Source organism: Macaca fascicularis, chromosome 20 (genome assembly GCF_037993035.2).
Source record: "Macaca fascicularis isolate 582-1 chromosome 20, T2T-MFA8v1.1".
NCBI lineage: Eukaryota > Metazoa > Chordata > Mammalia > Primates > Cercopithecidae > Macaca > Macaca fascicularis.
This window is the reverse complement of record NC_088394.1, coordinates 53,562,261-53,586,912: the sequence shown is the minus strand read 5'-3', so window position 1 is coordinate 53,586,912 and position 24,652 is coordinate 53,562,261. Positions and strand designations below refer to the sequence as shown.

The 24,652-nt window shown below is 54.1% G+C and overlaps 2 protein-coding genes across 16 annotated transcripts; one reads left to right on the top strand and one right to left on the bottom strand.

The window, feature by feature from the left end:
• Positions 1-407: 407 nt before the first annotated feature.
• DOK4 (docking protein 4) lies at positions 408-14,592 on the top strand. 15 transcript variants are annotated; one of them, XM_074027045.1, is made up of 10 exons: positions 408-583; positions 4,574-4,772; positions 6,872-7,120; positions 10,608-10,715; positions 10,888-11,002; positions 11,291-11,410; positions 11,531-11,720; positions 12,478-12,616; positions 12,785-12,908; positions 13,026-14,592. In XM_074027045.1, exons 3-10 carry the CDS (start codon positions 7,055-7,057, stop codon positions 13,142-13,144), a joined length of 981 nt encoding a protein of 326 aa, XP_073883146.1. In that variant the 5' UTR covers positions 408-583; positions 4,574-4,772; positions 6,872-7,054; the 3' UTR covers positions 13,145-14,592. The 15 variants fall into 15 exon arrangements, with proteins under 15 accessions (XP_073883146.1, XP_073883149.1, XP_045238013.1 ...); XM_074027048.1 differs by lacking the exon at positions 4,574-4,772 and having other exon boundaries at positions 6,875-7,120; positions 12,785-12,904; XM_045382078.3 differs by lacking the exon at positions 4,574-4,772 and having other exon boundaries at positions 6,875-7,120.
• On the bottom strand, positions 14,507-23,993 carry POLR2C (RNA polymerase II subunit C). The gene is made up of 9 exons (XM_045382083.2): positions 23,864-23,993; positions 23,605-23,654; positions 20,682-20,750; positions 20,483-20,535; positions 17,201-17,329; positions 16,726-16,777; positions 16,357-16,525; positions 16,132-16,206; positions 14,507-15,509 (listed from the first exon to the last, which is right to left on the bottom strand). Exons 1-9 carry the CDS (start codon positions 23,947-23,949, stop codon positions 15,365-15,367), a joined length of 828 nt encoding a protein of 275 aa, XP_045238018.1. The 5' UTR covers positions 23,950-23,993; the 3' UTR covers positions 14,507-15,364.
• Positions 23,994-24,652: the final 659 nt, after the last annotated feature.

The following is a 24,652-nucleotide window of genomic DNA, read 5'->3' as shown; positions in this document are numbered from 1 at the left end:
GGGGAGCTGGGCTGTGAGGGTCCAGAGAGTCACGATGCGGTTAGGGGAGCAATGGGTGTGTATGTGATTCCTGAAGAAGTGAAGGGATTGAGATGTGGGGACTGGGAGCTGATGTGGAGTCTGGGTGTGTATGCGACTCCTGAAGAAGTGAAGGGGTTGAGATGTGGGGGCTGGGAGCTGATGTGGAGTTCAGCTTTCAGGGGCTGAGAGACGATGTGGGCTTTTGGGCCCAGAGAGGGGTGGTGGGAATGAGCTGGGGGTACCAGGGGCGACTTGAAACGGGTGCGGGGGTGCCAGGGCAGAATCGAGTGTCCCGCGGCTCGGAGGTATACGGCGGGGGCTGGCCGCCAGGGCGGGGCAGGGGGCGGGGCGTAGCGGTGGGACCGGGCGGCGGAGGGAGAGGAGCCGAGTCCCAGCCTGAGCCCGATCCTTAGCCGGGCGGCCGCACCTCCCTCGCCGTCCCCGCCTGGAGCCCGGCGCCACCGCCGCCCTGCCGCCCCCGCCGGCCGCACCGTGACGCGGGCATGAGCCTGCTCCGCGGCCCCGCTGAGCAGGCGCTCCTGGCCCGGGCCTCGGCGTCCAGGTAAATTGGGGGGCGCGAGGCAGGGAGGGGAACATAGGCCGCGCAGAGCCCGCGAGAGCCCCGGCGACTCCCACCCCTGATTACCCTCAGTCACTTCCCGAACCTGAGGGACGCTCCGTCCCATGGGACCTTCCTACTCTGGGGTGGAGGGGCTCAGAGACCCGCCCCCTACAAGCCAGTGCCTGGGCCCTGAAACTCCCTGCGCTCTCACCACCCTCAGCTCTCGTCTCGGGGTAGCCCAGGTCGCGAGATGACCTCACCCGCACCCACACAAACCCCATCCGAACAACCCAGGCCCTGCGCTCCCGGGCCTGCCAGCCGGAAGGGGCATAACCCAGCCCCTGGCAGCTCCCAACCTTCTACCAGCCTTCCTACTCCTCCCCGGGGCCTCCTGTTCTCTCAACTCCTCCAAATTCCAAGAGATGATTTTTTGTACCCCAGCTGGCCCCCACTGCCGACCCCCTCCTGACTATGGGGTTTCTCCCTACAGCCCAAACTCATGACCAGCTGCCTCCTGTCCTTGAACCTTTCTCCACTGGCCCCCAAGGTCTGTCTACCTTTTCCCCAGTGGCCCGCAAGGCCCTGAATCCAGTTACATGCTTTCTGTTACTGAAAAGGGGCATTAGCTGAGGCTGGGCACCTGGGTGATGTGGCAGAGCAGGGGCTCTGTGCAGCCCGCCTGCCCCAAGCCATGGGGACACGTCAGTTGCTGGGCCGCTTCCGCTTGGATGGAGGGTGTGGGTTGGAGGGGTCTGATGGCGAGGGCAGCGAGGGGCCTGGCAGCAGCTCTAGGAGACTACACTTTACTGTGTGGGGTGGGCTTGCTTAGGGCAGGTTCTTTCCTAGACCCTTTCAGAGGGATGTGGCACAGGTACAGGCTCTTCCTGCCCCTGCCCCCGCCCCCAACTCTGGTCCCAGGAGCTGTGTCTCCTCTCCCCAGTTGCTTGTGTTGCTGTGCTGGTACTGGTTACTCCCAGCATTTCCCTCCTGGGCAAGGGAGCAGGGCTGGGCATGACCTTACACCACAACCCTGGCCAAGGTGGGGCTGCCCAACCAGGCCTGGCTTCGGTGTCAGCAGCACACTCTTCCCTGAGGCAGCTCTGAACCAAACTGTGGGTCTTGAGCGCAGCTGGTTCTCCAGTAACAACAGCCTGCTGGCCATGCCAGTCAGCGCTGAGACCCAGGAGCTGGGAGCCTGCTGTGGCTCACTCACCTCTGGAAGCTGAGCCAGGTCCAGCCAGATGGAGGCTGGTGGTGGTGGAAGAAAGGATTGGGGGGAGGACAAGTCCTGGAGAGAACGATGCATTCAGACCCCAAATATTGAGCGTCTCCTCCCCACCGGGCACCATTCAAGGAGCTGGGATAGAGCTGTTAACTAGACAGACGAGGCTGAGCCACCAGGGAGCTGACATTCCAGATGTCTCTCTGTGGTCAGAAACAAATGGACAGATGTAGGAACAAGAAAATCCCATGGTGGTGTGCGATGAAGGCAGCCACACCTGATGTTGTGAGAGAGGCTGGCTAGCGGGGATCCTTTGGTGAGGGTAGTCAGGGAAGGCCTCCTGGGGGAGGTGGATGAAGCAGTGGAATGAACCATGAGCGTGTGAGGGAATGATGTTGTAGGTGGGAAACAGCTAGTGCAGTGGTCCCTCGAGGGAGGGGGTTTGGCATGTTGAGGGGTGGGCAGGGGACCCCCGAGAGCAGAGTGGTATGCAGCCACAGCATTACTCTCTTGGCTTAAGGGTCTGGGGGACCGTGGCTGTTCAGATGTCCCCTCCTTCTGCCGTCCCTCTCTGCCCAGGTGGGTATTTGGTCTGTCTTTGCCATCCACCTTGATGGGCCTCACCACGTTTCGTGTGGTCGCCCCATGGGGATCTGTTGGGAGCACTCCCAGCCCGCCCCTGATAACAATCTGGGGGTGGGGTGGGGGGAGAGCAGCAGGTGATGGGAAATGGCCCTGGTGCTGGAGAGAATCCCACAGATCCGATCTTCGCCGTGGGATAGAGACAGCCAGATGACACCGAGATGGTGTCCAGGTAGGGCTGTTCCTGCAGCCCGATAAGATCCGATCTGTCAGGGATGGGGAGGCCCAGCTAGGCAGGCAGCCGCCTGCTCAGTCATTGGTTGCAGTCTCAGCGAGTAGCGTTTGTTCTGGAGCCAAAGCCTCCAGGCAGAATCCAGGTGCGAGAGGGAGTGCTCAGCGTGGCTGCCCCATGGGGCAGGGGGGCAGGTGGGCAGGGAGGGCCCTGGGAGTCTCCCAGCCCCCCGCCCCCCAGGACACCCACCCTTCCTGGGGAGAGCTGGCTCTCCCTGCGCGGGAGCCTGTGGTGACCTGGCACCAGGCAGGTACTGTCCCTGGGTAAGCAGCAGTGTTGGTACCAGGCTGGGAGGCGGGATACGGGGGGCCCTTGCTCCCCTCCTCCTGCACTGGAACCCTGAGAGGGGCTGCTGGACACCCTGCTTAGCTGGGAGCTCGGAGCTCACAGTGCTGGGGAAGGACCCAAGACCTCAGGTCCTCTCAAAGTAGCAAGCATTCTTCCTGCTGCAGGCCTGTGAGGCTGGCGGTGGCTCAGGAGTGGATGGGGACAGTGGCCCCAGGGACCAACAGGGCAGGGGCTACTTCAGCCCGATTCCTGGCCTGCCCAGCCTGAGCTGCCCTCCACTTTTTGTATTTTTTTAATTGATTTTTTTGAAATTTTTTAGAGACAGAGTCTCACTCTATCACCCAGGCTGGAGTAAAGTGGCTTCATCACAGCTCACTGCTACCTGGAATTCCTGAGCTCGAGTGATCCTCCCATGTCAGCCTCCCCAGTAGCTGTGACTACAGGCACGTGCCACACGCCCGGCTAAGTTTTTCATTTTTTGTAGAGACGAGGTCTCTCTATGGTGCTGGGGCTGATCTTGAACTCCTGGCCCCAGGTGATCTTCCCACTTTGGTCTCCCAAAGTGTTGAGATTACAATTGTGAGCCACTGTGCCCGGCCTGCCCTCCACTTCTTGCTGTCCTATTGGGCCTTCACAGGCTCAGCTTGGGGGCTGCCTCGCTTGCTTAACACAGTGCATTCCTTCTGGAGGATGGTGGGTTGGTTCTGGGCTCCCCCCACCACTTGACACCACTGCCTGTCAAATTTATGGCTCCACCTATTGGCCCTGACCTTTCCCTCCTCTCCATTCCCAACCCCCCTTTGCCACACCATTTTGGGTCCTAGGTTAGGTCTTGCTCTTGCAAACCTCATTAGGGACTAAGTGTGGCCAGGGGTCCCTGTGACTCAGGGCCAGAGTAAGCTGGCAGGACTTTGCCACCCAGCCTTCCCGGTGAAGGTTACTCTTCCTGCTGGGGACCTGGGGTATGGGACAGGGACAGACTGCCTATGGACAGATGCAGCAGGAGCACTCCTGAGAGCTTGGGGCCACAGTCCCTGGTGGGGCGACACTGGGAAGGAGCAGGCTGGCTTCTGGTGGTTTCATCGCCTTGTCTGAGCAGCAACTCTTGAAAACTATATCCCTTGAAGAAAACAATGTATATATATATAGCCCTTGGAGTTTTCAAGGTAGAAGCTCTAGCCAGGTGCGGTTGCTCACACCTGTAATCTCAGCACTTTGGGAGGCCAAGCCTTGTGGATCACTTGACCCCAGGAGTTCAAGACCAGCCTGGGCAACATGGTGAAAACCCATCTCTACAAACAAGTTTTTAAAAATTAGCTGGGCATGGCAGTATGTACCTGTGGTCCCAGCTATTCAGGAGGCTGAGGTGGGTGGATCACTTGAGCCTGGTTAGTCTAAGCTGCAGTAAGCCGTGATCGCACCCCTGCATTCCAGCCTGGGTGACAGAGAAGGACCCTGTCTCAAAAGAAGAAAAAGAAGGCCAGGCACGGTGGCTCATGCCTGTAATCCCAGCACTCTGGGAGGCCAAGGCGGGCGGATCATGAGGTCAGGAGATCGAGACCATCCTGGTTAACATGGTGAAACCCCATCTCTACTGAAAATACAGAAAATTAGCCCCGCGTGGTGGCGGGAGCCTGTAGTCCCAGCTACTCGGGAGGCTGAGGCAGGAGAATGGCATGAACCCGGGAGGCAGAGCTTGCAGTGAACCGAGCCAGCCTGGACAACAGAGCGAGACTCCGTCTGAAAAAAAAAAAAAAAAAAGAAGAAAAAGAAAAAGGGTAGAAGCTGTTGTCCCAAGTGGGCAGGCAAGTGCCTCATGGATTCATTTCCTCATTTAAAGTAGGTAGATTTATTCACTTTTTTTTTCCAGTGGGGAAATTGAGGCACAGCGTCTTAAGCGGCTTGCCCAGGACCACACAGCCAGCTAGATTCACACTCCAGGCTGTGCTATGTCTGGGCTGCGCTGGATGAACCCGAGGGGCCCAGTGGCTTCCTGTAGACGTGTTCTGATAGGGGGCTTCCACACTGTGGACCCACAGCCAGTGGCCAGCCTGCTAATCCTCTTGGAGGGGAACTCCTGAGCTGGTCCTTGCTCTGGGGAGAAGGCAGCCCCAGAGGCAGGCGGTGAAGACAGAGATGAGAAAATTGACCCATCTCTAGCTGCCAGAGCCCAGGTGTGGCAGAGTGTTGGGGATCAGTTGCCAGTGGGGGACCCCAGACCAGACCTTATAGGAGGAAAGTAGACCACCTAACTGTGGGAGGGTCTTGGACCCCAGGGAGCTGGGATAGAGGCAGTGAATGGGCAGGAGTGGAATTGGGGGGTATCAGGGTGCAAGTGGGATAGGGGAGCATTACCCTCTCTGCCCGTCCCTTGTTTGTGTGTGCCCACTGGGGTAGTCCCATCTGTTCCTTGTTAGGCACTCAACAGACAGGCCTCCAGGACATTAATTAATGCCAAGCTGCTGGGACAACCAGCAGCATGCCTGCCCCAGGGCCCCGTTCTGGCAGCACAGATACCCAGCTGACCCCAGAAATGCTGCCCTGTTCCCACCCGGTGATCCTGAAGACACAGGGGCCACATTGCTGGCATAATCCTGCCCCTGAGGCTGGATGGCAGGGAAGGCTTAGGTGGCAGGCAGCCAGAGATGGCAGTAGGATGTTCCCCCTCAGACTGGCCTCCATCACCACCCTGGACCTTCTCCTTCATCCCTGGCTCTGCCCCAGGCCTGCTGTGTGACCTTAGTCATGTAACTTACTCTCTCTGGGCAACTTTCTTTCCCCATCTATAAAATACAGGGATTAGACTGGGTCATCACTGAGGTCTCCCTTTGAGTTTGAGTCTTTGTTATCTGTAGATCTGCCTGATTTGGGGTGGCCCTGCTGGTATGCCCATTTCCTGCTCCATATTTACCTCTCTCTGGTGTCCCACACTGTCTCCTGCATGTCTTGTTGCCCCAGGCCCTGGCTGGTTCTCCTATAATTAACTCCTGCCCATGCTCAGGACATGGAGGCCCGGCTTGGCTTGGCCAGACCCAGTGGCCTGTTGGGACCTGGGCCCCACCCTCACGGACTGGCCAGCGTTCCCAACCCCAGGGCCAGGGCAAGGCGTCTGCTCCCACAGTGGCCACCTCCAGCCGGCCCAGCACATTCCTCAGGCTTATCTGGGGGCCCGCCCCACTGGACTCTGCCCTCCCACCCAGGAAGCAACACCCAGAGCTGTGTGCGGAAGAGTTGCAGGGCCTGGGAGCAGACCCTGCGTGAGCTCAAGGTAGTGATTCTTAGCCTGGGGCTGGAGAGAAACAGGTAGAGGACCGGGTCCGGCAGGAGGGCAGAGGGGTTTGTGGGGGCTGCTGAGCTGACTAGGCAAATTGTCTTTAACATTGCAGAGCGTGGGGTTCACTCAGACACCCAGGGGTCATCTCCTGGGACCCCCATCCCCCATCTCTGGGAAGCACTTGCCCCTACCCCTGGGAGCGCTTGTACCCAGGAAGGGGCTTTTGGTCTTGGCAAGTTGCCCTAAATTTGCCCCAGAGTTATCACAGTTGATGGGGCCCCAAGCCCGAAATGCTGAGGAACAGCACTCCCCGCCACTTCCCTTCCTAGGTCCCCACCTCCACAGCAGGAGCCAGAGCCAGTCCTCCCAGGAAGGGGTTAACTGCCAGCCCCAGCCGTGAGGGAGGGGACTGGGCTGGACCATTTTCCTCACTGCTGCCTCCACCTCGGTTTTCCTGAATGGTTCTGTCGTCCTGGGGTGGGGAGGGAAGGGAAGGAAGAAGGGCGGGAGGAAGGCGGGAGGGAAGAGGGAGGGAGGAGTGTGGGAAGAGGAAGGAAAAAAGAGAGCGAGACAGCGAGAGGAAGAGAAAGATGTCACTGCCTCTAATCTCCCTGTCATTTTTATTTCCAGCAGGCGCCGGGCGAAGGAGCTGCTAGAACAATGCTGAGGCGGGGGAGGTGAGGAGCAGCCCCTCGCCCGGCAGCCCCGACAGAGTGTCTGGAACAGGTGATTGGAGGAGCCGGAGACCCAGGCACCTGGACGTTCTTCCCCTCGCCTCCGCCAGGCCCCGCGCCCCCAAAAGGTGGGAAAAGCATGGCGACCAATTTCAGCGACATCGTCAAGCAAGGCTACGTGAAGATGAAGAGCAGGAAGCTCGGGGTGAGTGACCCTGACCTGCGGAGGTGCCCTGCCAAGGGAGGGGGTCCCGAGGACTGGGTCCCAGGCACGGAGGCATGGTGTGTGGGGCATGCGGCTGCCCGCCGGCTGCCGGGCATCGTGCATCTGTGGTCTCGGGGCTCCTCGCCAGCGTGCTGCCTGGCATGTGCCTGGGCTGGGTTCTGTCTGCTGCAGCCCCCGCCCCAGAGGGCTGGCTGGCATCCCAACAGCTGGGCCAGTGGTGGTGGTGGTGGCAGCAACGGTGGCCGCCGATGGGCAGGCGGCTCCCCTGCTATTGTTGAAGTTGTCACTACAGCAGCAGCAGGAGCGGCTGGCAAGGCCGGGCTGTGTCTGAGCTGAGAAGCAGCGTCTCACTTCCCCTGGCCTCCTCTCCCTTCCGTTTGCCCCCCACCCCCGGCCTCCCCTCACCTCTCCTGGCCTCTTTTCTTTTAGGTCCTCTCACCTTGCTTCCTACTGCTTTCCGTGTGCAGATATTTAGTATATTTCAGATTGTTGTTTTCAATGTTAAAGAAGTGTTTGAAAAGGGGAGTGGTTGGCTGGGGGGGATGGGGTGGTGTGAGGCGCTGAAGCTGATATTTATGTGGTTTCCAAATGAGAACTTTGGGCAGAATGGTCCAGTGCTCTGGGACAGGCTGCTTCCCTCCAAGTTGTTGGCTTGGTGCTTGGCCCTGAACTGGGGGCTTGGAGGGGCTATAGAGAAGAGGTCTCACTGGGCGTGCATCCTGTCCTACCCCCTGTAGACCCCCAACTGGTGATAGACCCCTCAGAAGACAGGAGCAGAGGGGATCAACTTCATGATCTCGGTGAGGCTGTCTGAGAGCTGCCTCTTTTCCTCTGCCAGGCCCCCCTGCCAAAGACAGGTCTGGCAGCTAGCTGCCCCTTCTCCTGTAGGAAGGACAGCCCTGGTGACTGAGGTCACCCAAGTCCCGTGTTTGACCCCGGACTCCTATCCCTCTCTCCCTTTTCTTTCCCATTGCCTTGAAGGGGTGGGTGGGCTCAGGCTGCTCAAGGGTTTCTGGCTCAGCCTGAGGGGGGTGGGGGGCATGCGGAGTGGCAGAGGGATCTGCCACCCGGCTTCCCTACCTGGTTACCAGACAGAGCAGGGCTGGCCTTGGAGAGGGCGGTTCTGGCCCCACCTCCCCTCCTGTTCCTCCCCACCCTGGGGCTCAACCTAGTTGAGACTGGGCCCTGGCAGCCATCGACTGCTTTGCTGTTCCCCTGAAAGGCGGATCAGCCCACTGACTTGGAGCACAGAACAAAGAGAGAAGCTGAGGCTGAGGTAGGGAGGCCAAGGAAGTAGCGGCTTCGCTTCTAACATCACTCCTCATTCCTATGGCCCCAGACTTAGCAGGTCCCCAGGGCCAGCTGGGCTGAGGCCTTGCCCAGGGCAGAGCATGCCAGGAAGGCACCGGCTACAAGGGCAGCCACTTGGGCTCAGTATCAAACCTGTTCCAGAGAGAAGGGAGACTGAGCGGCTGACAGGTGGGCACAGCCTGGATGGGAAGGTGGGGCGTGGCCAGGCCCTATCCATGCAAGGAATTCTCTTCCCCCTGAAACCAGGAGCCTCACTTCCCCTGGTATGAGAGGCTGCAGTCCCTCCCCAGCAGCCATTCTCATCTCAGCCCACAGAGGTGAGGGGGGAGGGGCTGAAAGAGATCAGGAGTCGGCACTCATACCTGCCAGGGCCTTTCTCCCGTGGCAGAGCTGTGGCAGAGTGTTTCTGAAGCACTGATCAAAGCCCTGTGCGAAGTGGGAAGGAGGGCTCTTGAGCGTGTGGCTCCCTGGGGCTGTGAATGTGTATCCTGTAACCAGGCAACCGGCATGCTCAGGTCCCCAGGCCTTCTGCCCCTGATGCTGCGGGCTGCATGGAGCCCACCCTGGCAGGGTGTATGTGGGTCGGCAGCATCCATCCATTCATCCATCCATTCATTCACGGTTCCTTCATGTGGTCATTCACTTGTTTAGCATGGCTGTTAATGAGGCTACCAGGATATGAGTGAGGATTCTGAGGATAAAATTCAGTGTCTGTCTTAAAGGAGCGCTGTAGCTGAGAACTGAGGGCTGCTGTGGTTTAGGTGGGTAGAACAGGGGCCGAGCCAGGGTCAGGAGTGCAGGAACAGACATGCCTCCTAGGGTCCCAGATAGGAGCCAGAAGTGGCCTGGCTCTGAGTGGTATCTTGAAATGGGGGCTGCCTAGGACCACTGCACCCTGGGACCCTGCCTGCCAAGGACCTACCCATGGCACAGTAGAGCTGAGGAGAGGGTGGGGCCTAGAGGTCCCCTGGCCTCTTCTGCTGTGCTCTCGGCCGCCACTCAGTCTCCCTACTGTTTCCAGTAAGAGGAACACCAGAGATGCCCGGGGAACAGGCTCTGCAGGGCTTTTGAAGTGCCCGCTGGAAGTAGGTAAACCCCAGCCACAGACTTTGGGCAGAAAAAAGCCTAGGTGGGAGGGAGGGGCTGTGCAAGGGCAGCTCTGGCCCGTGGCTGGGGCCAAACCCTCCCCTACCCCGGGTAAATGATAGGCCGGTCTGTCCCTTCAATCCTAGAGTGGTCACTCCCCTCCCCTCCCCTCCCTACCTCCTCGGGGGAGTCCCTGAAGCTACAGAGAATGTAGGTGGTTTAAGGTGCAGGAGCCTCAGCAGTGGCCAGGACCAGGAGGAAGGCACCATGCTGTGGGAGGAGCCTCAGATTCCTAGCTCCACCCCTTTACCTCGAACAGCCTTGGGTTCCCAGCTGGCACTGCGCCCCTTACACTTCAGGGTTGGTAAGAGAATGAAAAGAGAGGGTGAGTGAAAGCCCCGGGAGACAAGAGTGGGGGTTACCTACGTAAAGACCCTCACCTGACTCAGAGAACTAGGGGCACGGGGATGTACAGGTGGGCAGGAGGCAAGGGTATGTACAGGTGGGCAAAGGGCGAGGGTCTAATCCCTGTCCCCAGGAGACCCCTCTGTTGTGGCTGGCACTGCCTGAGCCCTGGCCAGATCCTGCAGTGGGCTGTGAGGGTCTGCCCTGGATCTAGACAGCCTGCTGCAAATACCAGCATCACCATTCCTTAGTGTTTTGATGCCTCCCTTTCTCCATCTATAAAATGGGGATAACAGGACTTATCTCAGGAGTGGCCCTGAGACTGTGCACAGTGCGAATAACAGGTGTGAGCAGGAAGCACTCAGGAACGCTGGCTACTCGCTAAAAGCGGGGCACACAGTAAATGGCAGGTCAGGAGAGCACCCTTTGTGGAACAGCGTTTTGGAGCCAGCCAAGAAGTCAATGACTTTTCAATTTGGGGAGGAGGCTTCTCTCCCAGGGAGGTGACACTGCTGTTGACTCCCGCTCCCGGTGTCCCCAGGCTGGGGCTCCAGGGAAGGCTGTGCGGCACCGCCCCCTGTGGCAGGCAGGGGTGGCTGCAGGGCCATGCTGATGGGGTGGGAGTGGTCCAGGGAGGTCTGAGCCCTGTCATCTCGCCCCACAGATCTACCGGAGGTGCTGGCTGGTGTTCCGGAAATCCTCCAGCAAGGGGCCCCAGCGGCTGGAGAAGTATCCAGATGAGAAGTCAGTGTGCCTCCGGGGCTGCCCCAAGGTTAGGAGGCCTGGGTCCTAGCTCCCCCAACCTGTAAGCAAAGACAGTCTGCTGAGGCCTGAGGTCTGTGCACCCTCCTGGGGGTGGCAGGGCTGTGGGGGATGCAGAGAGAGAGAGAGACAGAGAGAGAGATGCACTGGCCTGGCTAAGTCCCTCGTGGATGCTGTCCCAGGTGACTGAGATCAGCAACGTCAAGTGTGTCACGCGGCTCCCCAAGGAGACCAAGCGGCAGGCGGTGGCCATCATATTCACTGACGACTCGGCACGTACCTTCACCTGCGACTCAGGTGAGGCGCTGAGTGTGGACCTCCATCTGCCTCCCCTGGGGTAGTCATGGTCAGAGGTCCAGCTAGGAGCAGGCAGAGCAGGGCTAACCCTGGGTGGAGATGGTGGTGGGGTGTGTGTGGGGTTGGGGGTGCCTTCAGGGAGCAGGCCCTCAGGGTTGAGGCAAGATCGGCAGGCAGAACCCACTGTCCTTGCCCTCCCTGCTGTGCATGGCGGCATAAGTCAGGCTGGGCAGATGGGTTGGGCTACCGGGCTCCCGGAGCCACATGATGAAGTAGCATTTTCTTCAGAGCTGGAGGCAGAGGAGTGGTACAAGACACTATCTGTGGAGTGTCTGGGGTCCCGCCTCAACGACATCAGTCTGGGAGAGCCTGACCTCCTGGCCCCAGGGGTGCAGTGTGAGCAGACAGGTGAGGCTGGGCCCTGGCCCTGGCGGTGGGGAGGGGGAGGAGGAAGAGGAGAGGAAGGGAGGGAGGAAGCCCCCATCTGGGGTATCTCTGGGCCCACTTGTCCATCCTCCCCCACACCAGATCGCTTCAATGTATTCCTGCTGCCCTGCCCCAACCTGGACGTGTATGGTGAGTGCAAGCTGCAGATCACACATGAGAACATCTACCTCTGGGACATCCACAACCCCCGTGTGAAGCTCGTCTCATGGCCCCTCTGCTCACTGCGCCGCTATGGCCGGGATGCCACACGCTTTACCTTCGAAGCTGGCCGGTAGGACCCTCTCGCCTCTCAGCCCTGTCCTACCATGGTGTGATGGGGGCTGCCATTCACTCTGTGTTGGGCACTGCGCTAGGAGCTTGGTTTATTTATTGGCATAGCAATCCCAAGGGGGAATGTAATGTTCCCATTTTACAGACGAAGAAATGAAATGAAGGCTCAGAGGAGTAACTTGCCCACAGCATGCCGATCAATTGAAGCTATTTACCAAAAGTCATAGACTACTTTGGCTTAAGTCAAATGCGGGTTCAGGCACTTACTAGTTCTGTGACTGTGGACCTGAGTCTGGGTTTCGGGGATAATAAAGTACCTAACGTCCTAGCATTATAGTGAAGACTGGGTATCCCCTCACTTGAACTCTGGAGTCAGCCTGCCTAGACTGAAATTACATATAATCCTCTGCAGAACCTTGGTTGAGTTACTTAGCTTCTGTATGCCTCAGTTTCCTCATCTATAAAATGGTTTGGGAAAATGCATAACAATGAGGACACCATTTATGGTACAAAGACCAGAGGGAGGTGGTAGAGAAAACTGAATGGGTTAATTCTTGTAATGCATTTTGAGCACCAGCTGGTAGAGAAAATGCTCAGCATGTTTACATCATGTGATCGGACCCCCAGACCACAGCCCTGCCTGTCCTCCCGGCCTGGAAGGCAGCCACAGCTTGCAGTTGCAGGACAGCCTAACCAATTACATGCATGTCTGTGGTGGGTCCCCACCATCTTGCCCTCTGTGCCATCTGTGTCCCCAGGATGTGTGATGCTGGGGAAGGACTCTACACCTTCCAGACACAAGAAGGGGAGCAGATTTACCAGCGGGTCCACAGTGCCACCCTGGCCATTGCTGAGCAGCACAAGCGGGTCCTGCTGGAAATGGAGAAGAACGTGAGGGTGAGGCAGCGGGCATCAGTCCAGGTTACAGGGTCTGGGGAGGGGGGCGGGTGGGCAGGCAGGGCCAAGTGCCTGGGGTACACAGTGGAGGCAGGTAGGGCCCTTGGGTGGGCTGCTCAGGGATACTGTGAGCCACTAATGGGAGTGACCCCTTCCTTTGCCCCACAGCTGCTGAACAAGGGCACGGAGCATTACTCGTATCCCTGCACACCCACGACCATGCTGCCCCGCAGTGCCTACTGGCACCACATCACGGGTTCCCAGAACATCGCCGAAGCCTCCAGCTATGCTGGTGAGTCGCTTCCATGCCCCACACCCACCTGCCAGGAGGCTCTGTGGAGGATGAGGCCTATTGGGCAGGGGTCTTTTGACCTAGCTCTGAGTTCTGAGCCTGCTTCTGTGCCCACAGGTGAGGGCTATGGGGCAGCCCAGGCCAGCTCGGAAACGGACCTCCTCAACAGATTCATCCTGCTAAAGCCAAAGCCCAGCCAAGGGGACAGCAGCGAGGCCAAGACCCCATCCCAGTGACCACAGTGCTGGCGAGCACCAATGCCTGCTGGGGGCTGCCTGCCGCGGGGCTGGCTGCAGTGTACCGTAGACAGCCTCAAGGGGCTGTCGGCCAAGAGCCTGGAGAAAGGGAGCAAGCTGCCCTCTCCTTGCCCCCAAGGGTGAGACTGGACTGAGGCAAAGGGCTGGCCACACCACCTGAGCATGTGTGAGGGGCTGGAACTACTGTGGGACTATATACTGTTAATGATTTTAATATATATGGCTTATGACATACTCTGTATCAATGAGATCCCCTCACCCTCACCCCATCCTTCCCCACCAATACACACACACTTTTTAATCCTATGACCAGGCCATGGTCAAGGCTGTTTTTGAGTATAAGGGCAGTTGTGTCCATCCTCCATGGCACAACCCTCCTGCTGCCAGAACCTGCTTGAACTACCAGGGCCAGAGGAGGGGGACAATCAGAGCTCGAGGCTGGCACTCTGACTGCTGGCTTTTCCCAAACAGCCCAAGGGCCGGAACAGCAGGTGGCTTCTCAGTTCCTCTGGGCCTGGAGTGACACAGGAAGGATCTGCGCTTCCACTGTGCTGCTTGCCAGCCTTGCAATTGGAGTTTTAAGCAGAGGTGACATCTGGTTGACGCCTCAGGTGAAAATCTGGTTTTAAAATGTAACTTCTGCACAGGCTCCTTCCTGCTTTGTAGGCTGGGAAGATGCCCTCGGGGTAGGGATGCTGATTACCTCAGCCATGTGGAGGAAGGCTGGAGCTTGTTCCTGCCCCACGGCCAGGCCAGGAGGGAAGGCTGCAGCAGGACTGCTGTGGGGAGCACCCCTGCTGCCCCCCTCACTGACTAGGGGTGGACAATGCCCAAGCAGAGGGAGCCCCTTGGCCCTGTTTGTACCCTCTGGCCAGCCAAAAGCACTCTGAGACCTAGCCCTTCCCGTTTCCTCCTCCCCACATGGTGCTGAGGCTCCCTGCTGTAATGCAATTAAAGCAATTGATTTTCTAGTGCTGGTATTTGTTGACTACCATGCAGAAGGGCTATCTTTCTATTCACGTCAAACCTTTGGTTGTGTGGGGTTTTTTGTTGTTGTTTTTTGGGTTTTGTTTTTTAATACTTTAGGGTCCTGATTTGTGGGAACAGACCTTGTAAATAACCACTATCTGAGTTGTGGCAGGAGGATGATAAAGCACGCAGCCCCTCCCAAAGGAGCCCTTGAGCTAGGGAGGTGGTGCAGTCAGCCTCGCTCTCAACGTGACCCGGGAATGACCACCCAGAGGGATGAGCTAGCCTGTAGAGGGGAACTGGGGTCCAAAGGTCTTTGGGGAGGGAGGCAGAGCTGGCTGGCTCAGCTAAGTGGCACGATGACGCATGAAGGAGATTATGTTGTGCTCTTTATTGCCAAAAATAAACACTTTTAAAAAGACAACTTCTGTTAATCAATAAATATCCTTTCCTTTCTGTACTGGATCTCTGGTTTTCTCCAGGCTGCCTAATTAACTGCTTTGTACATGTTCCTATCCGGAGACAGTGCTGAGGGGTTAGGGCCAGAGCCTTCATTAAGGAGAAATGAAATATTCCTCCTGTGTATGTGGGAGGGGCCCTTGCTCCTGCGGCTGCTTCCACCCTCGCCCACCACCACCAGACTAAATGATCAAGCCATTGATGGTGAAGGGGTTCATAACTGCTGGACAGAGAATGAAATATCATGTTTATTTGGTGGGGAGGGGACAGCCAGTGTCTAATGCTATTCCAAAAGGTTACTTCTCAAATTAGGGACACCTGGGAATTTGAAGTGCCAGCCCTGGGGCAAGGACTGGGAAGGTTTATAGGCCCCTTGAAAAAAGGCTATGGCACTTGATCCTAACACTAGAAATCTAAGGTACAACTGAAAATGACTCATCTTGGACAGAAAGGGTTTAAAGAGCTGGACTAACCAGGAGAGGAGTGCAGTGGTTCCCTACAGGTGTGCTGGAAACAGTCCAGAAGGGACCTTCTGGGATCTGGGGAGCACTGCTGCCAGTTATGAACAGCAGTCAGGGCCAGTAAAGACCAGTCCTGCCTAAACACCACTGCATCCCTGGTAATCTATCTGTGACCCTCTTCTCATTGGTACTGATGTCCTGCCAAGACGCTCAAGCAACAGTAGACTAGATTCTCAGAAACTAGAAGAGAGACCCCCATATCCAGCTGCTGGCCTGAATGTCCGTTTTTGCTGAAGCAGGCAAGCTGCAGTTAATTTATGGTTAGCACATCACTCTGGATCTCGTGGCTTAATTGAGTTTGTAAATCACTCAGTTTCTTCTTCAATCCAGAGAGGGCTGACAGGACAATGGTTTCAGGACGCAGAGAGCCACAGGACTCCACGTTGTAGTAAAACCTAGGAGGCAAGAGTCCAGTGAGTGCCCTGTGAGGCAGGGTGGCCGACCCGAGCTCTGGCCACGGACAACCCTCCCTCCTTCCGGGTCTTGGCTCTGTTCCCACATGGAACTTGACCTTGGGCCAGGGCTGACTTCCTTTCGTCTAAAACCTCTTACATAGGGTAGTTTCAACACACTTTGCACGACTGCAAGGAGGCTACAACTACCTCATAAGGTACCTGTGAAAATCCTAAAGTTCTGTATGTACGCATGCCCCACTGAGGAGAGAGTGGAAAACCAAGTGAGCAGTGACCAGTGACAGCTCTTTCACAGTCACCCCTGTGGAACTTGGGTCCCAATCTCTGCCCCTAGCATTGACCTGAAGGATCTCTTCTTTGGGGGCTGAAAATCAGAATAGGAACAACCTGGATAACTGGAGGTTCCTCTTTGTCACAGTGACCAAAAGGGGGCTGACAGCCTGCCCCGGGATGTGCACATACCACAGGTCTGGTTTAGCAGTCAGCAGCCCTCCTCAGCTTGTGAGAACTACGAGGTCGGGAAGAGGGACGCCTAACTCATGGCCTGAACCAAAACCATCCCTTCTTACACACTTTACCTTCCCATATCCGGGCAGGCTCTTACCTTTCTGGCTTGCCGTTGGGGTCATAGGGAGCCTGCGACTCATCCTCATCCAGCTCTGAGTACTCACTCTTTGGCCTGAGGTCAAACACAGGTCAGCACAACGTTGCCACTGCTGCTTTTGAGGCACCCAAGTTCCTAGAGAGCCTGCCACCTCTCAGTCAGCAGCAGCCATTTCTATGACACACCCACCCCAAATGCCTGCCATCACTCCTAAGGGGAACATACCATTCCTCAGGCTTGGGGTACACTGTGTGCCTCAGGGCATTGTCTGGATCGTATTCAAAAGCCACCCCTGCAGTAGGGTTCCACTTGGCATGCTCCTTGCCAAAGCCCTTTTTGGCATAGGCTCGAAGTCTCAGCTCCTGGCCCTTTCTCAACTTGACGATGAGGATGTCTGCAGGGAGAGGCACAAGTCAGTCAAGGTCCAGGAGAGACATGGTTCTCCAAATTCTGACTTGGAGTGCCACTGCAAGACCACACACATCTGGAAAAATGGGTCTAAAGCCAATTTGCGAGGAGACCAGGCAGCACGAGAGGCTGTGTCTGGTCTCTGCTTCCCGCTGGCCCACAGAGTGACAGATCAGGAAGACTCACCATCCTGCTCCACGTAGTCATTGGGGTCATTATCTCGGTTCCGGGATGTCACCTGTAGGGAGTCCACCAGGCATTCATTAGTTGCTCACCTCCCCAGTCACCTCCTCTGGCATCCATATCCCAGCACTTCTAGACTGCAATCTGTCAATCAGGGAAGGAGCACCTGACGAGGTGGTGGCACAGATGCCCCCAGGACTCCAACCCCACTTCATGGTGTGGTGATGGCCTCAGGCAGAACAATTCCATGGCCTTTAAAAGGGTCCCTGGGTGACAGAGGGTGTGCAGCAGCAACAATGCTAACCATGCAATGATGCCCAAGAAGAATCTAGAATTAGCACTTCTAGGGATCAGATTAAGGCAGAAGGTAACAGGGAATGCCAACATTTGATAAGGATCAACCCCAGTCTAGCCCACCTGGAGCCAGCAAAAGAAGAGAAAAGATCCCAGGGAAAAGAGGCTGCTCTCCTGCACTGACCGGAATGACCCGGGGGCTGTTGGAGATGAGGTCTCGAGAGGTGACATGTCGCGTCTGGTCTTCATTGCACCGCACGTCGAGGGTGAACTCCACTGAGCACTCGGGGCAGAACTCCTCACATGTGCAGTCCTAAGGTAGGAAGAGAAGCAGGAATGAGTTTACAGGGAGATGGCAACTCCTGCCTTGGCTCCTTGTCTTGGTTCCCTGCATCTAATGCCCAGTTCCTTAAGTTTCTTCACCTGTAAAAAGGGGTTCGTCAGTCTCCAGGTTCTTGTGGGCTGTTACAATCTGGTATACCATTCTCATGGACTGCCCAAGTTTAGAGACAACTTATACATACATTGGCACCCACATTTCCTTCCCACTCCCACCAGCTGCAAGGCCACCTCTGGAGACACACTGCTAACATCTCCCTCTGGCTCTTGAACTACTCTTCCTCAGATAACCAAGGCTATGAGGCAGAGGAGGATGCTTTCACACTCTATAGTTCAGCTTCCCAAGAACTAAGAGGACCAGCTTAGGAATGTAACCATCATTTAAAATAAAACCACCAAGGAACAGAAAAAAGTACCTTTCAAGTTCTAGACTACTCACCTTTTCTAAAAAATCCTTTCTATTATGGAAAATTTCATATATAACCACCTTCCATAATTATTAACATTTTGCCATTCTTAAAACAACTGACTCATTCCCAAGTTAGGGACTATTAATTGCAGTTCCACTTCAGGCAAGAAGACAGTTACTAGGATGCAATCAAGCAAGCTGTTCTCTCCCTCACACCAGTGAGGAAAACCCAACATTCTTTTGATGTTTGCATGATAAGGAAGAAGCAGCAGCTAGAGGACCCACCTGGGTCCTCTACAGTCACACACAGGTGAGGTATGAAGGTAACCCAGAACCTTGAGACAGAATCACTTTTAGAAATATGAAATGGGGCTGGGCACAGTGGCTCACACCTGTAATCTCAGCACTTTGGGAGGCTGAGGTGGGAGGATCGCTTGAGTCCAAGAGTTCGAGACTAGCCTGGACAATATGGCAAGACCCTGTCTCTACAAAAAATACAAGAAAATTGTATTTTTTGGGTGTGGTGGTGCACAGCACCTGTAGTTCCAGCTACTTGGGAGGCTGAAGCAGGAGAATCATTTGAGCCCAGAGGCTGAGGTCACAGTGAGCCGAGATCATGCCACTGCACTACAGCCTGGGTGAGAGAGTGAGACCTGTCTGAAAAAACAGAAAAAGAAATATGAAATGGGAGAATCAAAATGTAATGGAAGATAAAAATATGAAAAGATATTCAACCTAAAAAAATGTACTGAGGCCGGGCGCGGTGGCTCACACCTGTAATCCCAGCACTTTGGGAGGCTGAGGCGGGTGAATCAAGAGGACAGGAGATCGAGACCATCTGGGCTAACACAGTGAAACCCCATCTCTACTAAAAATACAAAAAAATTAGCCGGGCGTGGTGGCAGGCGCCTGTAGTCCCAGCTACTCGGGAGGCTGAGGCAGGAGAATGGCGTGAACCTAGGAGGCGGAGCTTGCAGTGAGCTGAGATAGTGCCACTGCACTCCAGCCTGGGCGACAGAGTGAGACTCCATCTCAAAAAAAAAAAAAAATGTACTGAAAGGAGAGGAGTCTGTTTGAGATGAAAAGAGATTAAAGTGCTATAAGGACCAAATGAATCTTGACTGGATCAAGACTGACCCACAAACAAACAGAAAAGCAATAAAGGACATTTGGGGAAAAACTAGGAAAATTTGAATATTGATATTACAGATTAATGCTAACCTTCTTAGGCACAATAAAAGTGTGGTTATGTAGTAGGAAACTATTCTTATTAGGAAATGCATGCTGAAGTATTTAGAAGTGTTAGGATGTCTGCAACTTTCACACAGTTCAGCAAAAATAGCAACATGCATATGAAAAATAAAGCAAATGTAAAATATTAATAATTGGTAACTATAGGTGAAAAGTAAAAGGGTATTTATTATTCTAGAAAAAGCCAGAGAGAGAGACCATGCCATCTTTGTTCAATAAATACTAGAAAAAATTTTAATGAAAGGAACTGCTAGGTGATAGAGCATGCATCTCTTTATGTAAGATGTCACCAAATTGCTCTTAATTGGTTGTACAACTGTCCCCACCAATATCTCTGTTTTATTTCTTAAAAAACAAAAATCTGGAGATCTGAAACAAATAGGGCAAAATGTTAAAATGTGACAACTTAGTATTAGGTGGAAGCATGGGTATTTATTACACTAGCTCCATGCTTTTCTATGCTTGAATTTTTTTTTTTTCTTGAGACGGAGTCTTGCTCTGTCACCCAGGCTGGAGTGCAGTGGTGCGATCTCAGCTCACTGCAAGCTCTGCCTCCTGGGTTCACGCCATTCTCCTGCCTCAGCTTCCCAAGTAACTGGGACTACAGGCACGTGCCACCACACTCGGCTAATTTTTTGTATTTTTAGTAGAGATGGGGTTTCACTGTGTTAGCCAGGATGGTCTCGATCTCCTGACCTTGTGATCCACCCGCCTTGGCCTCCCACAGTGCTGGGATTACAGGCGTGAGCCACCGCATGCAGCCGAATATTTCTTTTAAAAAAAATACATATTTATAAGATATATCATAGCCATCACAAAAATGACATGGCCCTTGAGAATATTAGAAAATGGACTGATTCTGGATCACCCAAAGCCATCAAGAGGGAGTAGTCTTACGCTGCTATGTAATGCAGCCTAGTGAAAGGATGAAGGTAACCTACTACTATCCCACTCTCTCCAAACTATGAAGGCCTGTTAACATGCCATCAGGGAGCAAACACGACCAGGAGGAAGGGGGTAAGAGTGTGGCCATGTTTAAGCAGCATCACTTACGAGTGAGGGGACAGCACGAATCTGCAGACACCAGGACTAGTTCCCCAGAAGCTGCTCTTATGAGACAGCTCCCATTCCCTCTGCTCCTTGCCTACCCCAACCTTCTGTTGACTCCTGTAGCATCCTAAGGCCCCTGCTACTGGGAAGAGACGCTTTGGAAGGAAGAACCTCCACTGTAAACAGGCAATCTGGTGGAGCTGGCTAACAACATTTCCTGATGTTCTGCATGCTAATCAATCTGAAGCCCCATCAGAACCAAGGATCAAGGCCTGCCCAGGCTCTAGACAACATCTCCACATTGTTGTTCCAGACCTACAATACTACTCAAGCTGGATGCCAAATGTCAGGAAAAATCCCTTTGAGACCCAAGGCCTCCCCACCAAACCTCACATTCCACCCAATCACACAGCATACCCGGGAGTACTGCAGCTTGTCCACAATGTCATCACTAATGAGGGGAATTAATCCTGTAAAAAACAGAAAAGCACTTTAAAGAAAACCAAACAGCCAAGCCAAAATGAGAACCCAGAAGCCTCCGGGGAGTGAGGCTGGAAGGAAGCCCCCTCCTGACACTAGGCACAGTACCCTCCCTTCTAATAAAAGGAGTACTCACCAAGCCTGTGAGCGATGAACTCATCATGAAGGACTGAGGAATTGGCATCAATCTGAACCCAGTCAATGGCTACAAAATGAAAGAAGCAGACATGGAGTTTAGCCATCAAATTTACCTAGAGACTTAATGCAGTGGTTCTCAAGATTTAGGAATCACCTGACACTAAACTGCAGAGGCTGGGCTGATTCCACAGCACTAGAGTGGGGCCCAGGAACTTGCATTTTAATAAGAGCCACACACACCACACACCTCACCTCCCTGCCCAGGTGATTTAACGCAGGGGGCTCCCTGCTTCACAGAAAACACTGACTCAGAGAATATCATGGGAGTGGAAACATGTTTATTTGAGCTGAGTATTTCCATGAGAAGCACTTAAATCTGCTACCTGTGCCACCACCAAATCCAAGAACATGAACTATTTGAGCACTTCAAAGTCAGGGAAAACCTCACAGAAGTAACACAGACTTATGGGCCATACCTATATTTTAGGATATAATGACTGGACTGCCCAACTTAGCACTTTTTAAACATTCAACCAACAGACTTTTACTGAATTCCTTTAACGCACAAAGCATACTAAATATAGAACCCAATCCCTAGCAGCAATGAGCAGGTAGGAGGGTAAAGACGGTATTATCTATCACACACGCTTGACTTAAACACATATTTATTCATTCATAAACATTTGCATGGAACCAACTAAATCCAGGAATCAAATGGCATTGGAGCCCAACTGCCAAATGAGGGACACAGACACTAGGAACAGAGGTCGGAAGAGGACCTCCACATGCTAGGCCTCCACCTACTCTGTCCTGCTATGCTTCCCATTGCTTCCCCAGTCCAAGCCAACTAAGAGAACCCTGACCCAAGCTTTTCTGCCTCTTTAATCCCCCGGCCCCTTCCTCCAGCACACCCTTCCCCTCCTCACTGTACAGGTTAAGATCCTCTGTGCCTCCTAAAAACTAAGCCTTGCCTGCCCTCTATGCTACAGGTGTGGCACTCCCTCTCTTTCACCTCCTCTCTCACGAAACTCTCTTCAGACTTCCCTGAAGACACTTGTCATAGTGTGCCTTGTGTCACATTTGTGTATGTTATGTCTATACCCCAAGCTTCAGAAATTCCTTCAGGCAGGTGCTGGGATGTCTTTGTATTCCTAGCTTGGGTGCTCAACATTATTTGTAGAACTGAATTTGTGGGGAAAGAGGCATTTAGACTCAGAATGGCAGGGCTGCATCATGAAGTACAACTCCCTCACCTGACTCTTGATGAAACTGAGGTCCAGAGACATGAAGTGATTAGTCAGGGGGAGGTCCAGCACTCCAAGCTGAATTGAAGAAGTGACTGGGGGGCCGGGGGTGGTAGTGGATAAACTACAACGTTCTCTTGCCTAATCATTTGGCTTGCTTATTTCCTTAAAAGTCTAAATATTTGATGCCACATATTTCTTTTGCCTAACCCAAACTCTCTGGACCTGACTCTCGGAAATGCTTGAAGTATTTCATACAAGTATAATCAATGCATTAAGCACCTGGAGCAAAGTGGCTGGAACCAGACCAGAAATTGATGTTCCCTCCTCTAAGAGCCAACTGCACCATAGCTATGCTTCTCCTGAACTACTGATCAGTCTACCTTGCTTTAGTGTTGTCTGTGGATTCATCTCTCCCCCTGCAACCTCACTGTGGACTCCATGAGGGCAAAAACCATGTTCTCTACAGCTTTGTATTCCCAGAGCTTACCACCATGCCTGCCACTTACATGCTCCATAAATGCTGTTGAAGGAATAGATTAATAAAAAAGCCATCTACCAGCACTGAGCACTCACTAAACATAAAGCACTTCTATGGATTACCTCACTTAATCCTTAACATTACCCTGATAAAGATCATTAGTGGCTGAATGTTACAGATGAGGAAACTGAAGTACGCAGAAGTTTAATAACTTGCCCAAGTTTCTCAAAAATAGTAACTGATGCAGCCATTAAAAAGAACGAAATCATGTCCTCTGCAGCAACATGGACGCGGCTGGAAGCCACTATCCTCTTTTTTATTTTCTTTTGTTTGAGAAGGAGTCTCAACTCTGTTGCGCACGCTAGAGCGTAAGAGGCATGATCTCAGCTCAATGCAACCTCCACCTTCCGGGTTCAATCAATTCTGCCTCAGCCTCCCCAGTAGCTGGGATTACAGGTGTGCACCACCACACCCGGCTAATTTTTGTATTTTTAGTAGAGACGAGGTTTTCCCATGTTGGCCAGGCTGGTCTCGAACTCCTGGCCTCAGGTGTTCCTCAGCCTCGGCCTCCCAAAGTGCTGGGATTACAGGCGTGAGCCCGGCCTGGAAGCCATTATCCTAAGAGAATTAACACAGGAACAGAAAACCAAACACCGCATGGGAGTTAAAACTGGGCACGCATAGACATAAAGATGACAATATAGACACACTGGTGACTACTAGAGCAGGGAGGGAGGCAGTGGGGCTAGGAGTAAAAAACTACCTATTGGGTACTAGGCTCACTACCTGGGTGAAAGGATCATTCATATCCCAAACCTCAGCATCACGCACTATACCCAGGCAACAACCCTGCACCAATGTACCCCCCTGAATCCAAAATAAAAGTTGAAAACATTTAAAAAACTTTTGTGACAATAGTAGTGAAAACAGTATTTGAACCCAAGTCTGCACACTGTTAAACCCATGCTTCTCAGCAATGCATACGCAGGACAACAGTGGACCTAAGTGGTCCGTGGGTGCCAGGGAGGCGGCCACTGGGCCAAGGGCACAGGGTATGGTCAAGTCTCCAGCAATGCACTTTTCTCAGCACTACCACCCTCAGCCCGAACCAAGGACTGGAAGGAGCCCCAGGGAGTGTGGGTGGAGAGCGGGGCAGGAACCCGTGGGCCCGGGAACGAGGAAGGGGGGTCGCTTACCTATTATGGGCACCTCAGCGATGAAGACCCTCCGAATCGAATTGGCCACCCTGAAAGACGAAAAGCCAAGAGGCGTGAAGGCGCTGCAGCCTCGACAGGCTGGGCCCGCGCCGCAGGCTCCCAAAGCTAAAGCCCTGGCGCAGGGGGGCAGCTCTGGAAGGACATCACCCCCACTCCACCCCCGCTCCCTGCCCCCGGGGCCCCAGCTTGGGCCTCCCGGCGCCCCAGAGCCGCCAGCCTCTTCCCTCGGCAGCCTTACGCCAGGTCGGTGTTCTCGATGATGAACTTCACATTCTCGTCAGTGAGCTCAGTGATCCGCACGGTGGGCTGGTTGGCGTACGGCATCGCTCCCTGTGGCCGCCAGCCTCCGCGTCAGCTCCGCGGTGACTGCGCCTGCGCCACCGCCGACACCGGAAGTCAGTCAGCGTGGCCTCCGCGAAGACGGCTCACAGCGCCGCCTGGTGCTCGGAGGCCGGAACCGCCGAGCGTCTTCTACCGCCTCCTGCTTTAAAATGTACCGGATTCAGCTATCTCGGAGGGTAGTTTGGCAAAACACGCGTACGTCCTTGACTTAACAGTAACATTTCTAAGAACTCATACTGCAGAAACACTTGCAGTTGTAAACAAAGATACGAGTGCAGGGACATTCATGGTAGTACTGTTTGTACTGTCCACTGATAAGAGACCTGGTGAAGTATACACACGTAGAATATCATGAAGCCCTTAAAAAGAACTTGTACATCTACAGAAAAACAAAAGTATATTTTAATATGAATGCATATTTTAGGAAAGTATACCTGAATTATAAGTAAATACCCTTTCCCTTGCAGTCTCAAGTATGGACCATGCACTTCTGAAAACTTCAGGAAAAGATATAATGTTCTTTAACCTAATGCTTCCTCTGCAGTCTGTGTAGCTGCGGTGGGTGAGTGGGAGCTCTTTGTCTCTGCATCTCCAGTGCCTCGCAGTGGGCACCATGTGGGGTGCATGCTCAACCAAGAACTACTGAAGTCCCCTAAACAGACTGGAGAGAGTCTCAAACTCTCAA

Coding starts and splice junctions, on each gene's coding strand:
- DOK4 (XM_045382077.3), top strand. CDS start 7,055: ATGGCGACCAATTTCAGCGACATCGTCAAGCAAGGCTACGTGAAGATG. Junction 10,716..10,887: donor GCCTCCGGGGCTGCCCCAAG/GTTAGGAGGCCT, acceptor ATGCTGTCCCAG/GTGACTGAGATCAGCAACGT. Junction 11,721..12,477: donor TTTACCTTCGAAGCTGGCCG/GTAGGACCCTCT, acceptor CTGTGTCCCCAG/GATGTGTGATGCTGGGGAAG.
- POLR2C (XM_045382083.2), bottom strand. CDS start 23,949: ATGCCGTACGCCAACCAGCCCACCGTGCGGATCACTGAGCTCACTGAC. Junction 20,751..23,604: donor CGCTGAGGTGCCCATAATAG/GTAAGCGACCCC, acceptor TTCATTTTGTAG/CCATTGACTGGGTTCAGATT. Junction 20,536..20,681: donor GTTCATCGCTCACAGGCTTG/GTGAGTACTCCT, acceptor TGTTTTTTACAG/GATTAATTCCCCTCATTAGT.